This window comes from Pleurodeles waltl, chromosome 7 (genome assembly GCF_031143425.1).
Source record: "Pleurodeles waltl isolate 20211129_DDA chromosome 7, aPleWal1.hap1.20221129, whole genome shotgun sequence".
Classification (NCBI taxonomy): domain Eukaryota; kingdom Metazoa; phylum Chordata; class Amphibia; order Caudata; family Salamandridae; genus Pleurodeles; species Pleurodeles waltl.
Genome location: NC_090446.1, coordinates 788,550,924 through 788,563,784, shown reverse-complemented (window position 1 = coordinate 788,563,784; position 12,861 = coordinate 788,550,924). Strand labels below are relative to the sequence as shown.

General features: G+C 41.8%; 1 protein-coding gene across 1 annotated transcript in view; it reads right to left on the bottom strand.

Moving 5' to 3' along the window:
- Nucleotides 1–12,861, bottom strand: part of HSPA9 (heat shock protein family A (Hsp70) member 9) — a 324,302-nt gene that overhangs the window by 159,035 nt on the left and 152,406 nt on the right. The window contains exons 10-13 of the mRNA XM_069199318.1: nt 11,707–11,799; nt 10,055–10,264; nt 7,602–7,829; nt 6,083–6,187 (exon numbers count right to left, since the gene is read on the bottom strand). Coding sequence (XP_069055419.1) covers nt 6,083–6,187; nt 7,602–7,829; nt 10,055–10,264; nt 11,707–11,799 — 636 coding nt within the window. The remainder of the gene's footprint in view (nt 1–6,082; nt 6,188–7,601; nt 7,830–10,054; nt 10,265–11,706; nt 11,800–12,861) is intronic.

Below are 12,861 nucleotides of genomic sequence, written 5' to 3'. Positions count from 1 at the left end.
CCCACCCTCCTGTGCAGGTTTTTGGGGGCCTGTAGAAGACTCTTTACTATTTTTAGTTTTGGTTGTCTCATCACCCTTCCCCTGGGGAGTCTTTGTGACCCCTTTCTTTTGGTCACCCCCTGTTGAAGTCTTGGACACCCTTGTCTTGACCCAATGGTCCGCCTTCTTTCCCAATTCTTGGGGAGAAATTGGTCCTAGGTCTACCAGATGCTGATGCAGTTTATCATTGAAACAATTACTTAACAGGTGTTCTTTCACAAATAAATTGTACAGCCCATCATAATTACTTACACCACTGCCTTGAATCCAACCATCTAGTGTTTTCACTGAGTAGTCTACAAAGTCAACCCAGGTCTGGCTCGAGGATTTTTGAGCCCCCCTGAATCTAATCCTATACTCCTCAGTGGAGAATCCAAAGCCCTCAATCAGGGTACCCTTCATGAGGTCATAAGATTCTGCATCTTGTCCAGAGAGTGTGAGGAGTCTATCCCTACACTTTCCTGTGAACATTTCCCAAAGGAGAGCACCCCAGTGAGATCTGTTCACTTTTCTGGTTACACAAGCCCTCTCAAAAGCTGTGAACCATTTGGTGATGTCATCACCATCTTCATATTTAGTTACAATCCCTTTAGGGATTTTCAACATGTCAGGAGAATCTCTGACCCTATTTATGTTGCTGCCACCATTGATGGGTCCTAGGCCCATCTCTTGCCTTTCCCTTTCTATGGCTAGGATCTGTCTTTCCAAAGCCAATCTTTTGGCCATCCTGGCTAGCTGGATGTCCTCTTCACTGGAGTTATCCTCAGTGATTTCAGAGTTGTTGGCCCCTCCTGTGAGGGGACCAGCATCTCTTGACTATTATTTGTGGAGTCAGGGCTTGAGAGGCCCTGTTCTCCCTAAATAGGACTGGTAGGGGGGAATTTTCCTCCAAGTCACTATCTTCATCCTCTGTGTTGCCATCCTCAGAGGGGTTGGCCTTTTCAAACTCTGCCAACAGCTCCTGGAGCTGTAGTTTGGAAGGTCTGGGGCCCATTACTATTTTCTTTATTTTACAGAGTGACCTTAGCTCCCTCATCTTAAGATGGAGGTAAGGTGTGGTGTCGAGTTCCACCACATTCATCTCTGCACTAGACATTATGCTTCTAAAAGTTGGAATACTTTTTAAGAATCTAAAACTAGTTCTAGGTTCTAATTCAAACTTTTAACAAACTTTTAAACTCTAAAAGAAATGCTAACAGGGACTAACACAAGGCCCTAGCAGGACTTTAGAGAATTTAGAAAACTTTTCAAATTGCAAAAATCAATTTCTAATGACAATTTTGGAATTTGTCGTGTGATCAGGTATTGGCTGAGTAGTCCAGCAAATGCAAAGTCTTGTACCCCACCGCTGATCCACCAATGTAGGAAGTTGGCTCTGTATGTGCTATTTCAAAGTAAGGAATAGCATGCACAGAGTCCAAGGGTTCCCCTTAGAGGTAAAATAGTGGTAAAAATAGATAATACTAATGCTCTATTTTGTGGTAGTGTGGTCGAGCAATAGGCTTATCCAAGGAGTAGTGTTAAGCATTTGTTGTACATACACATAGACAATAAATGAGGAACACACACTCAGAGACAAATCCAGCCAATAGGTTTTGTTATAGAAAAATATCTTTTCTTAGTTTATTTTAAGAACCATAGGTTCAAATTTAACATGTAATATCTTGTTTGAAAGGTATTGCAGGTAAGTACATTAGGAACTTTGAATCATTTCAATTGCATGTATACTTTTCAAGTTATTCACAAATAGCTATTTTAAAAGTGGACACTTAGTGCAATTTTCACAGTTCCTGGGGGAGGTAAGTTTTTGTTAGTTTTAATCAGGTAAGTAAGACACTTACAGGGTTCAGTTCTTGGTCCAAGGTAGCCCACCGTTGGGGGTTCAGAGCAACCCCAAAGTTACCACACCAGCAGCTCAGGGCCGGTCAGGTGCAGAGTTCAAAGTGGTGCCCAAAACGCATAGGCTTCAATGGAGGGAAGGGGGTGCCCCGGTTCCAGTCTGCCAGCAGGTAAGTACCCGCGTCTTCGGAGGGCAGACCAGGGGGGTTTTGTAGGGCACCGGGGGGGGACACAAGCCCACACAGAAATTTCACCCTCAGCGGCGCGGGGCGGCCGGGTGCAGTGTTAGAACAAGCGTCGGGTTCGCAATGGAAGTCAATGAGAGATCAAGGGATCTCTTCAGCGCTGCAGGCAGGCAAGGGGGGGGCTTCCTCGGGGAAACCTCCACTTGGGCAAGGGAGAGGGACTCCTGGGGGTCACTTCTGCAGTGAAAGTCCGGTCCTTCAGGTCCTGGGGGCTGCGGGTGCAGGGTCTTTTCCAGGCGTCGGGACTTAGGTTTCAGAGAGTCGCGGTCAGGGGAAGCCTCAGGATTCCCTCTGCAGGCGGCGCTGTGGGGGGCTCAGGGGGGACAGGTTTTGGTACTCACAGTCGTAGAGTAGTCCGGGGGTCCTCCCTGAGGTGTTGGTTCTCCACCAGCCGAGTCGGGGTCGCCGGGTGCAGTGTTGCAAGTCTCACGCTTCTTGCGGGGAGATTGCAGGGTTCTTTAAAGCTGCTCCTTTGGATAAAGTTGGTCTTTTTGGAGCAGGTCCGCTGTCCTCGGGAGTTTCTTGTCGTCGTCGAAGCAGGGCAATCCACAGAGGATGCAGAGGTCGCTGGTCCCTTTGGAAGGCGTCGCTGGAGCAGAGTTCTTTGGAAGGCAGGAGACAGGCCGGTGAGTTTCTGGAGCCAAGGCAGTTGTTGTCTTCTGGTCTTCCTCTGCAGGGGTTTTCAGCTAGGCAGTCCTTCTTGTTGTTGCAGGAATCTAATTTTCTAGGGTTCAGGGTAGCCCTTAAATACTAAATTTAAGGGCGTGTTTAGGTCTGGGGGGTTAGTAGCCAATGGCTACTAGCCCTGAGGGTGGGTACACCCTCTTTGTGCCTCCTCCCAAGGGGAAGGGGTCACATTCCTATCCCTATTGGGGGAATCCTCCATCTGCAAGATGGAGGATTTCTAAAAGTCAAAGTCACTTCAGCTCAGGTTGCCTTAGGGGCTGTCCTGACTGGCCAGTGACGACTCCTTGTTTTTCTCATTATCTCTCCTGGACTTGCTGCCAAAAGTGGTGGCTGTGTCCAGGGGGCGGGCATCTCCACTAGCTGGAATGCCCTGGGGCATTGTAACAGGAAGCTTGAGCCTTTGAAGCTCACTGCTAGGTGTTACAGTTCCTGCAGGGGGGAGGTGTGAAGCACCTCCACCCAGAGCAGGCTTTGTTTCTGTCCTCTGAGAGCACAAAGGCTCTCACCCCATGGGGTCAGAAACTAGTCTCTCAGCAGCAGGCTGGCAGAGACCAGTCAGTCCTGCACTGAACAATTGGGTAAAATACAGGGGGCATCTCTAAGATGCACTGTGTGCATTTTTTAATAAATCCACCACTGCCATCAGTGTGGGTTTATTATTCTAAAAAGTTTGATACTAAACTTCCCAGTATTCAGTGTAGCCATTATGGAGCTGTGGAGTTCGTTTTTGACAGACTCCCAGCCCATATACTCTTATGGCTACCCTGCACTTACAATGTCTAATGTTTTGCTTAGACACTGTAGGGGCATAGTGCTCATGCACCTATGCCCTCACCTGTGGTATAGTGCACCCTGCCATAGGGCTGTAAGGCCTGCTAGAGGGGTGATTTACCTATGCCACAGGCAGTGTGAGGTTGGCATGGCACCCTGAGGGGAGTGCCATGTCGACTTAGTCATTTTCTCCCCACCAGCACACACAAGCTGGCAAGCAGTGTGTCTGTGCTGAGTGAGGGGTCCCTAGGGTGGCATAAGACATGCTGCAGCCCTTAGAGACCTTCCCTGGCATCAGGGCCCTTGGTACCAGGGGTACCAGTTACAAGGGACTTACCTGGGTGCCAGGGTTGTGACAATTGTGGAGACAATGGTACATTTTTAGGTGAAAGAACACTGGTGCTGGGGCCTGGTTAGCAGGTTCCCAGCACACTTCTCAGTCAAGTCAGCATCAGTATCAGGCAAAAAGTGGGGGGTAACTGCAACAGGGAGCCATTTCTTTACACTTGTCATCCTGGGAAAACAACTTTTGAACAATCTTCAAACATGTGCAAATTTTGTCAACAATTCATATTTTATTATATAGAAGATGCATATTTTTTTGGGTAAAGAACTGTCATTCTTATACTTTGATTAAAAAGTAACTTCTGGAGTAATAAGAGTCCTTTGTATAGAAGATCGCAGAAAACTTATGTTAACCTCATCTTGTATATATCGTACAGAGCACATTTGTACAAACATTTTCCACTTCATTCACTTTCGCTGCGCCGTCACTATAGGAGCAACATAATGACTGAATTCAAAATATAAGAATGACTTTTTTTACTAAAGAAATATGCATCCACTATATAATGAAATATGAATTGTTGACAAAATTTGCACGTTTGACCATTGTTCATTTGCTTATTTTAAGAAATGCATCACGAGGGGATTTGAATTACCGTGGCAGAACAAGCAAAGGTCAGAAGGACTGACAAGTAGCCCTTGATTATGCCCATAGCAATGCCCTGCCGAGCTAATGAAGAAAAAAGGAACATCAGATAATTTAGCCTGGAGATCAAGCAGCTTTTCCTCAGACCATACAACAAACCTGGATCAGTGCTGTACATAAACATTTGAGGGAAATACCGCAAGCAGACAAAAGTACATCGGTCTTACAATTGTAGATCAGGCTCTCTCAGATGATGGAACTCAATCCCTCACATGAAGTGTTAACTAACTGTCGAGGATGCGGGTGTACCACTCTGCCTTGTTGCTGGGACAGTAGATCCTCCAGAAGAGGAAGATGGGAATGGGGAGGCAGATATGCTCAGTATCAGTGGTTCTGAGTAGCAAACCTGACCGGTCTAATTTAGGAACCCTAGAAAAAGGTGTGCTTGGTCCCCTGTGACTTACTCCAGGGCTCCCTGAATCTGAGGTGGAACAAGTCTCCTAGACACACCCAAAGAGGAAACTAGAGCACAGAAGGCCGTACAGTAAGTATTCTCAGAGGCAGTAACTAAGATCTCAAGATGAAGTGCCCCATTGGGTGAATATATTCTACACCACTCAAGGATGCAGACACCACTCCTGATCAGCAAAAGGACACCTGCTGAGTTTGCTCGCTCACTAGTTGAGGTAGCCTGATCGGTCAGTGGCTGTCAGGGAAATCCAGTAAAGCACCAGCCATCGTCAAAGACTCTGAGGCTCCCAAGAGACGACACAAGACTCCATTCTGCTCTGCTTGTTGCAGTACTACATGGAGGTTTTTTCTTAATACTAATTTTGATATGTTTTGGGATTCTTTTGAAAATGGTTATGAAAAAAAACGGACAGAAATCGAATCGTAAGTGGTGAAAATATGCTCAGTTGGTATGTGTGCAGATATTCAGTGTGCAACTCTACTCGTGACACCAAAACAAAGCAAAATGTTATAATGCTCTGTTGATGCCTACCCAATGCACCCTAGCCTTGGTGAGGTGAGGAGGATGCATGATATTACCAAGTCAACACAGTTATGGGTCAGTTTAACATTATTTCTGCATGTTTGAAACACAGCTTAGAAATTGTGATGCACATCATGCGTGTATGTAAACTACTGCCTGACAAGTGAGAATAGAAAATCAATTTTGTATGCAGATTTTAAATGCATTATTCCACATAGGATTGTTAAGCCAAATCAACTGTTTATGATTTGTGAACTACGTCAAATTAAAATTTAAGCATAATTCTTAGTGTATCACTATGCCAAACTGTTTTTTTTTTTTACTCCAACTCTACAATCATCACTGATTAATGTGACATTTGTTAGTCCAAACAAGAGATATAAGAACTGCTAATGCCAGTAGGTAAAAATGTACATGATAGAAAGGCAATAATTATACAGAGTTCACAAATAATTTTCATTAAAAAAAAAAAAGGAAAGTTATTTAAGTGTATGGTAAAACACACTGCACATTTGAATTATTTTTAATGTGAAACAGAAGAATTGAACATTTCACCTTAAATCAGTTTTCACCTACCAATGTAAACTGTCCAAGAATTTTGTTGTCAGTAGCCATTTCACGTTCTCCCTGACAGACCTTAATCTCAACCTGAGTCTGTCCATCAGCTGCTGTTGAAAATACCTATACAGTTTAAGAAAAAGAATAAACTTACTTTAAAGGTCATACAAGGTATATCTAAGCTAGCAATACATTTTGAGTCTTACACAACTTCACGCAAAGTGAATTATTTCCCCCACTCAGCTTGGAGATGCAAGCAAAATATTACAAACAATATTAAACACACATACAGGTAGAGAATAGCTTGCTTTTGTAGACTATCTACTTAGGTGTTTAGACCTTCCCTTCAGCCAATGAGGTAGATAGGCTGATGGAGAGTCAAGTGTATACAGACTTGTTATGCTAAGAGGCCTTTGTCTGTTACCCGACAGCACACACTAGTAGGAAAAAGGGTGCTACTCTGGCCTTTCTAGGCAACATTCCTTTAGCTGACATTTGTAAGGCAGCTACATGGTCCACACCACACACTTTCACAAAATACTACTGTGTGGATGTGCTAGCACACCAACAAGCTAATGTAGGTCAGCTGTGCTACGTGCACTTTTCCAGTCCACTAGGACCCCTACAGGCTAGCCACACTTCTAAGGAGGGACTGCCTTCCAGCCTATGCAAACTATGAGTATCTACAGACACACATGCCATTGAACAGATTATGTTACTTACCCAGTAAGAATCGGTTTGTGTCATGTAGTGCTGTAGATTCACATGCACCCTCCCTCCTCCCCATATACCTGTGGCCGTTGCAGTTAAATTTTATTTGAATATTTTTGTACTTATGCAATTTGCATGGATATCTCTCTCTATACTTTCCTTCCTTACACTCCTTTCTCACCGGCCTGCAGGCAAACAATCTAAAAGGAGTCGATGCCCATGAGCAATATCCCAGAGAGGAGTCACTCCATACTGTGACTCGAAAGACTTCAAAGAAAAACAACCTGCACAACTCCAGGACCAACACGAGATGGCATGAGCATGCAGAGTATGTATCTACAGACTGATCTCGGCCTTCCATAAGTGACTAGGAAATTAGGTGAAATTATCCATCCAATTACACTATCAGATCTCAAGATCTGCCAGGACTTTGAGAATTTCATACAGTTGGTAAGAACTGGTGGAGTACCTAGTAATCAGTCTAACGGAATTACCTTCCTCCTTCTTGCTCCTCCTCTCAGCTAGTAAGTCTTCTCATTTCTGTGATGGTACTTTATCCCTCGCATTTTGCAAAGTAGTCTGGGTGTAACCATGCTTTTAGAACCAATCAAGAGTACCTGCCTCAGCCACTTGAAAATCAGTCTCAGTGGTGCAATTACGTTTCATGCGCAGTAGTTCGCCATACAGGATACTTCTTTTTTTTTAGACTGCACTGATTGTGACTGTCTTTAAGACAATCAAAAAGGTGTAAAAGAATAACAACACATTTAACTTTTATTCAAGCATCTAGTCTAACAAATTTTGCTTATCAAATAAAAGAAAGTACCTGACTCTTTTTTGTTGGAATGGTAGTGTTCCTGTTGATAAGTTTGGTAAAGACACCGCCAAGTGTTTCAATACCAAGGGAAAGTGGTGTGACGTCCAATAGGAGAACATCTGTGACGTCACCTGCCAAAACACCGCCTTGAATAGCAGCTCCAATAGCAACAGCCTCATCAGGATTAACTGCTTTACTAGGAGCCCGGCCAAACAAATCTTGTACAGTCTGCTGAACCTATGAAATAAACATTTCTATGATTGTTGTGTAACATTTGTATAGCTTATGCATAAATAGTTATGTAACAAAAACATCATACTCCCAGGTACATACGTGGGAGAAAAAAAAAAAAGAATCCAAGTTCAGTTTAACTACTTCAATAGCAATCCAGTAGAAAAACGTTCAGGTGGCAGACTCCGAGTTATAGCCAATCAGTAATTCGGCTTGGATAGGAAAGGTTCAACAAGAGCAGTGCACAATTAGTTTTCTTTTCCGGAACCAATTTCACACAGAAAACACACACACACACAGAACACACACACACACACACACACAGCATTGAATACAAAGTTCATCTAACATGAAGCAAAGCCAAAATAGAGAACGCACAAATCTGTGGTAAAATGTGGCCCAGCAAGAAACAACTCTCACAAGGTAACATTCTAGGACAAGAAATTCCCCCGCCTATGGCAACCATTTATCAACTGATTGTCATGAATGGAATATCTATGTTCCATGACCTCTAGGTTCAATGCTCTCCACTTGTTTGATTAATGGCCCTCCCTGACACCTTGCGGGAGGGTGTCCCTAGATGAGGGTGCTGTGCAGAATAGAGAGGATTCGCGCCCTCCTCTTCCCCATCAGGGACATCCCACACACTTGGGTCTTCCATTGGATGCCCCCTGCATCGACTGTTTCTTTGCATGTTCACTGGCGCTGAACAGCGAGGACCCTCTGTTTTCCCTATGTTAGTCCTGATTCTCTCCCCCTCCCCACCTTATCCAACCCTCCCCATTTCCTGGTTGAGTCAGTTGGCCCTTTGGTTCTACCTGTAGTTAATGTATATCCGCGACCTGTCTGTACACTACTACTACCGACGCCGTTGATGTACCAATCTATCCCAAGTTACTGGAATTGTATTAACTCGAAAATGTAATAAACAGACTGAGCAAAAAAAATTAAAAATCTTGAACATTCCTTGAAAACATGCATTCAGATTGGGAAAACAATGAATAGATTTAGTTAAAAATGGTCATCTTTAACTAGCAACAACTCGTCTCCAGATCAGATCTTTAAATACTTTTCAAAATCATTTGTAGAAGTAAACGTCTGCAATTAACTCCCCTTTGTAAAATGCAGTAGGACAGATAGCAATCTCAAACCTCTCTAAGCATAATGCGGCTTAAAAACATTGCTGGTAATGTTAGACAACCAATGTATGCCAAGCAGCAAAGTCCTCAAAGGTCTCAATGATCTCAGCAATTGTACAAGGTACTTTGCATGTCCATGAATACATTTAATAGATAGAATCATAAAACATATGTCCTTAAAGACAAAGACATTGTCAGTCTTTATAGGTGCTCCTTATTTGAGTAAGCACAGGAACACTGGAAAAACAGGTAAGGCACTGAGAAAGCAACACTCCAGAGACACCACAAGAAATGGAAAGAGGGACGAAGGAAAGGCATAATGAAAAGAGAAGAGGTGATCTACTAATTGCAAGCAACGTAGGCTAAATAATAGGGTGTAGAAATGGGCACACAAAAGGAGTGGAGGATAAGTGTGCAGACCAGAGAGAAAAAGTAAAAATCAACATCATAAAAAGAGCAGGTGGGACATAGGAACCACTGCTGGCAAGGAGGAAACTAAATGTTCATGCAAAATAGGAAAGTTAATAATAAGCACTAGATGAAGGAACTGAGTAAGGAATCGTGGCAGGATTTCTCATCTGACCGCCTTAACAAAGGTTACAAGGAGATTGGCCGAGTTAGTCTATCAGACCAAAATAAGATCTTTTAGGCTCTTCTTGAGGCTACCCTAACTAAATTAACTGGTATAGCACTCTCTCCCCATTTTATTTGTGATTTAGCCAGTGCATATCAAATTAACCCTCACTTGCAGGGCATCCTTAAAGTTGTCATAGATCATCATTCACCTCACTCAAATCTTCGGAGTCATGACTTCCGGGCACACCTTACATTTTGCCATCTCTCATTAAATAGAAAATAAGAATTTCATTTTCCATTCTTCACTTTTTCTAAAATGTTTGTAGGATACATTTCAACTGTGAAAAGCCTTGGTCTTCTATCAGGTAAAGCTCACCGTAGGCAATTCATTGAAGTACCTATGACTATCCTTACTCAGGACGTGTAGCTTGGAGTCTTACTCAGTCATTTTGTATGAGCATACAATAGGGTACAGTAACAGATTCTTAATATACTAAAATACAATATAAACGCTACCTTCGGCATCCTGGTCATACCACCAACAAGGAGGACTTCCCCAATATCACTCTTAGATACTTCAGCATCCTGCATTGCTTTCTGGCAAGGTGCAATAGTTCTTTTGATCAAGTCAGCAACAATACCTTCAAGTTGTGAACGAGTTAACTTCATGTTTAAGTGTTTTGGTCCGGAGGCATCCATAGTAAGATAAGGCAGATTTATGTCAGTCTGCCAAAAACGAGAAGGAAAAAAATATTTATAACACTGCAAGATTCAAACATCTGAAATCGAAAATTACAAATTAAATGAACTAGCGAAAATAAAACATGGATATCTCCAAAACATCATTTAGAAAGGTCCATTCAAGGTCTTCGTTCTAACAATTTTCAGAAACTCACCAATCCCTCACAAGATTTAAAGTTGCTTTGTCTTAGTATTTTCAGGAGTTTAATGTTTAATTGATTACCAAAATGACCGATTTACAAAGCAAAGATGTAAAAACAATGTCACACACACAATGACTAACCAGCTACTGGTAGAGTGAATATATCCTGGAAAGCATAATATGTCACAGTTTGAACGTACACAATATGTAAATACATGTAGGAAGTATGTTATTAATAATGTTACCAAAACTCAGAAGTGGTTAAAAAGAAGAAGAAGAAACATGCATGCTATTAAATTTGGCTTAACAACCACTAAGTGAGAGACCAGGTAAGAAACCAATGCAAGGAAATTACATGAGTCCACACAAATCTGCTGCAAGATACTTTGTACGGTAGCATTTTGACTTTGTATTACATTTATACTTCTAATGTTTATTGCATATGTTCACGAAATAAAAAATAAAAAACTTCCTAGTCTTTGCAAGTCCTCACTTACTGTCATTGCCATTACCTATTTTGCCAAGTAATTGTTAAATGTGGATATATAAAGACAGCTTAGACAGACTTCAATACTACTGGGGTTGTTTCAACAAGCATTTTAACCACTTGGTATACATGCTTGTGGATCAATCATTTTTTTTATTGATAATGGACCACAAAGCCCTTATTTTGAGATCAGTTTCTCTTCTCAGACACTTCGCTTATTCCACATAAGTGGAAGGCAAAAGCCTTATCAGAGTTCTCAAGTGAAATATAAAGACTACAGGACTGCATCCAGTCTTCGCCACATAGGTATTTATACACAACTATAAAATTCAACTTGCAAGATTTCATTACTGATGAGGTTCTAACAATTGGTCTAAAAAAACAGGGTGATATCTTAATTTAGACAAAGCCTTGCCCCTCGGTCAGAAATCAGCTTTTGATGATTTCATGATGGCATCAAGGCAACATTCACTAAACAGATTTAACCTTGATTTGTCTTTTGCATTCATACAAGAGAAATTCCTTTTTTTTTTTTAAGTATCTGATAGATCAGGTTTATTAAACACAGTCACATCTCCAGTACTAAAGACTAGTTTATTTAAAATTGAGCCCGGGACAGTATAACTGAGGGATGAGGGAGCAACCAGGATTTCAAATTTCTATAAATGGACAAAAAAAAACCTTGAAGTCTTTAAGCAGTGCAAAAACATGAATCTGTAGCTACCAGATGAAACTTTCTCCATCAACCTTACATAAAACAATACAAGTTTTCAGGGGTTAGTAGCTATCAACAATTACCTGCACAGATGAGGAAAGCTCACATTTAGCTTTTTCAGATGCTTCTCTCACTCTTTGGAGTGCCATGTTGTCCTTGGTTAAATCCACACCAGACTAAAAATAAAATGAACAGAAATAAATTGGGGGCAGAGGATACCTGTTAATGAGTAAACTATTCATGTAAGTGCTGGAACTCCACTAGTTCATTAAAAGTAAGAAAGTGACTTCTGAGACAAATACAGTGCAGCAAGTGTTTGGAACAGGTTGGAATACAGTAGCCAATCAATTCCAATCACCACAGGTCACACAATATTTCTGAAAAACCTATGTGAGAGTGTTGGAACAGAAGTCTTTGACTGACTTAGTGAAACTGTGCTGCTTGGGCTGTGTATTTTTTTTACCCTCCCTAGTTTTTTCTTCCAGTGAACATGAATATCTGCAAGCCTGCTGGAGATGCTCCAAGTTTTAACAAAATAGGTTGGACAGTAGATCGAAGCTCTACTGGAAAGGGGTATAGAAAGCATACCAAGTTTGAGTGAGTGCCTGCTGCGCCTCAGAGCAGGCTATGAAGTATCTTAGTGCTCCTAGTTCCTTGGTACATACATTTTTTCATTTGCAATTGTCGAGAGGCCGCCTACTGCAGTCCCTGCTAAACATTGTTTGAACTCCTTGAGCCGTCAGAGGTTAGTGGGCATTAATGTATTTAAAAAATGGGACTCAAGACTAATGTTTCTGGTTCACAATACTGGTACATTTCAGAATTGCCAATCAAAAGAACACCTTTACACCCTTGACTCTCTTGAGCAGTCAAAGCTTACTCAAGGTGATAGAGGGGCATAGAAACAGATTCACTTTGACAATAGATAACTCATCTGTACAGTCATTGCTTTACTTAATAGAAAGTAAACATTATCGAAAAGCAAGTAAACTAAGCAAATAGCACTTTCTACGCTCAAGCTACACCTCCACAGGTATTTATAGCTCTCTTGTTGCTATAATTTCTCTAAAGATTAAGCCAAGTGGCGGATATTATGTTATATAAGATGCTTTTGACTAACTGTGTTCAGGTTTCTTAGAAACCATGGAGGTTGCTCGATGTAATAGAGGCAGGAATACTGGTAGTTAGACTACCTTGATACAGCTGCATTTATACCTAAAGATGCTCAAGAATAAAAG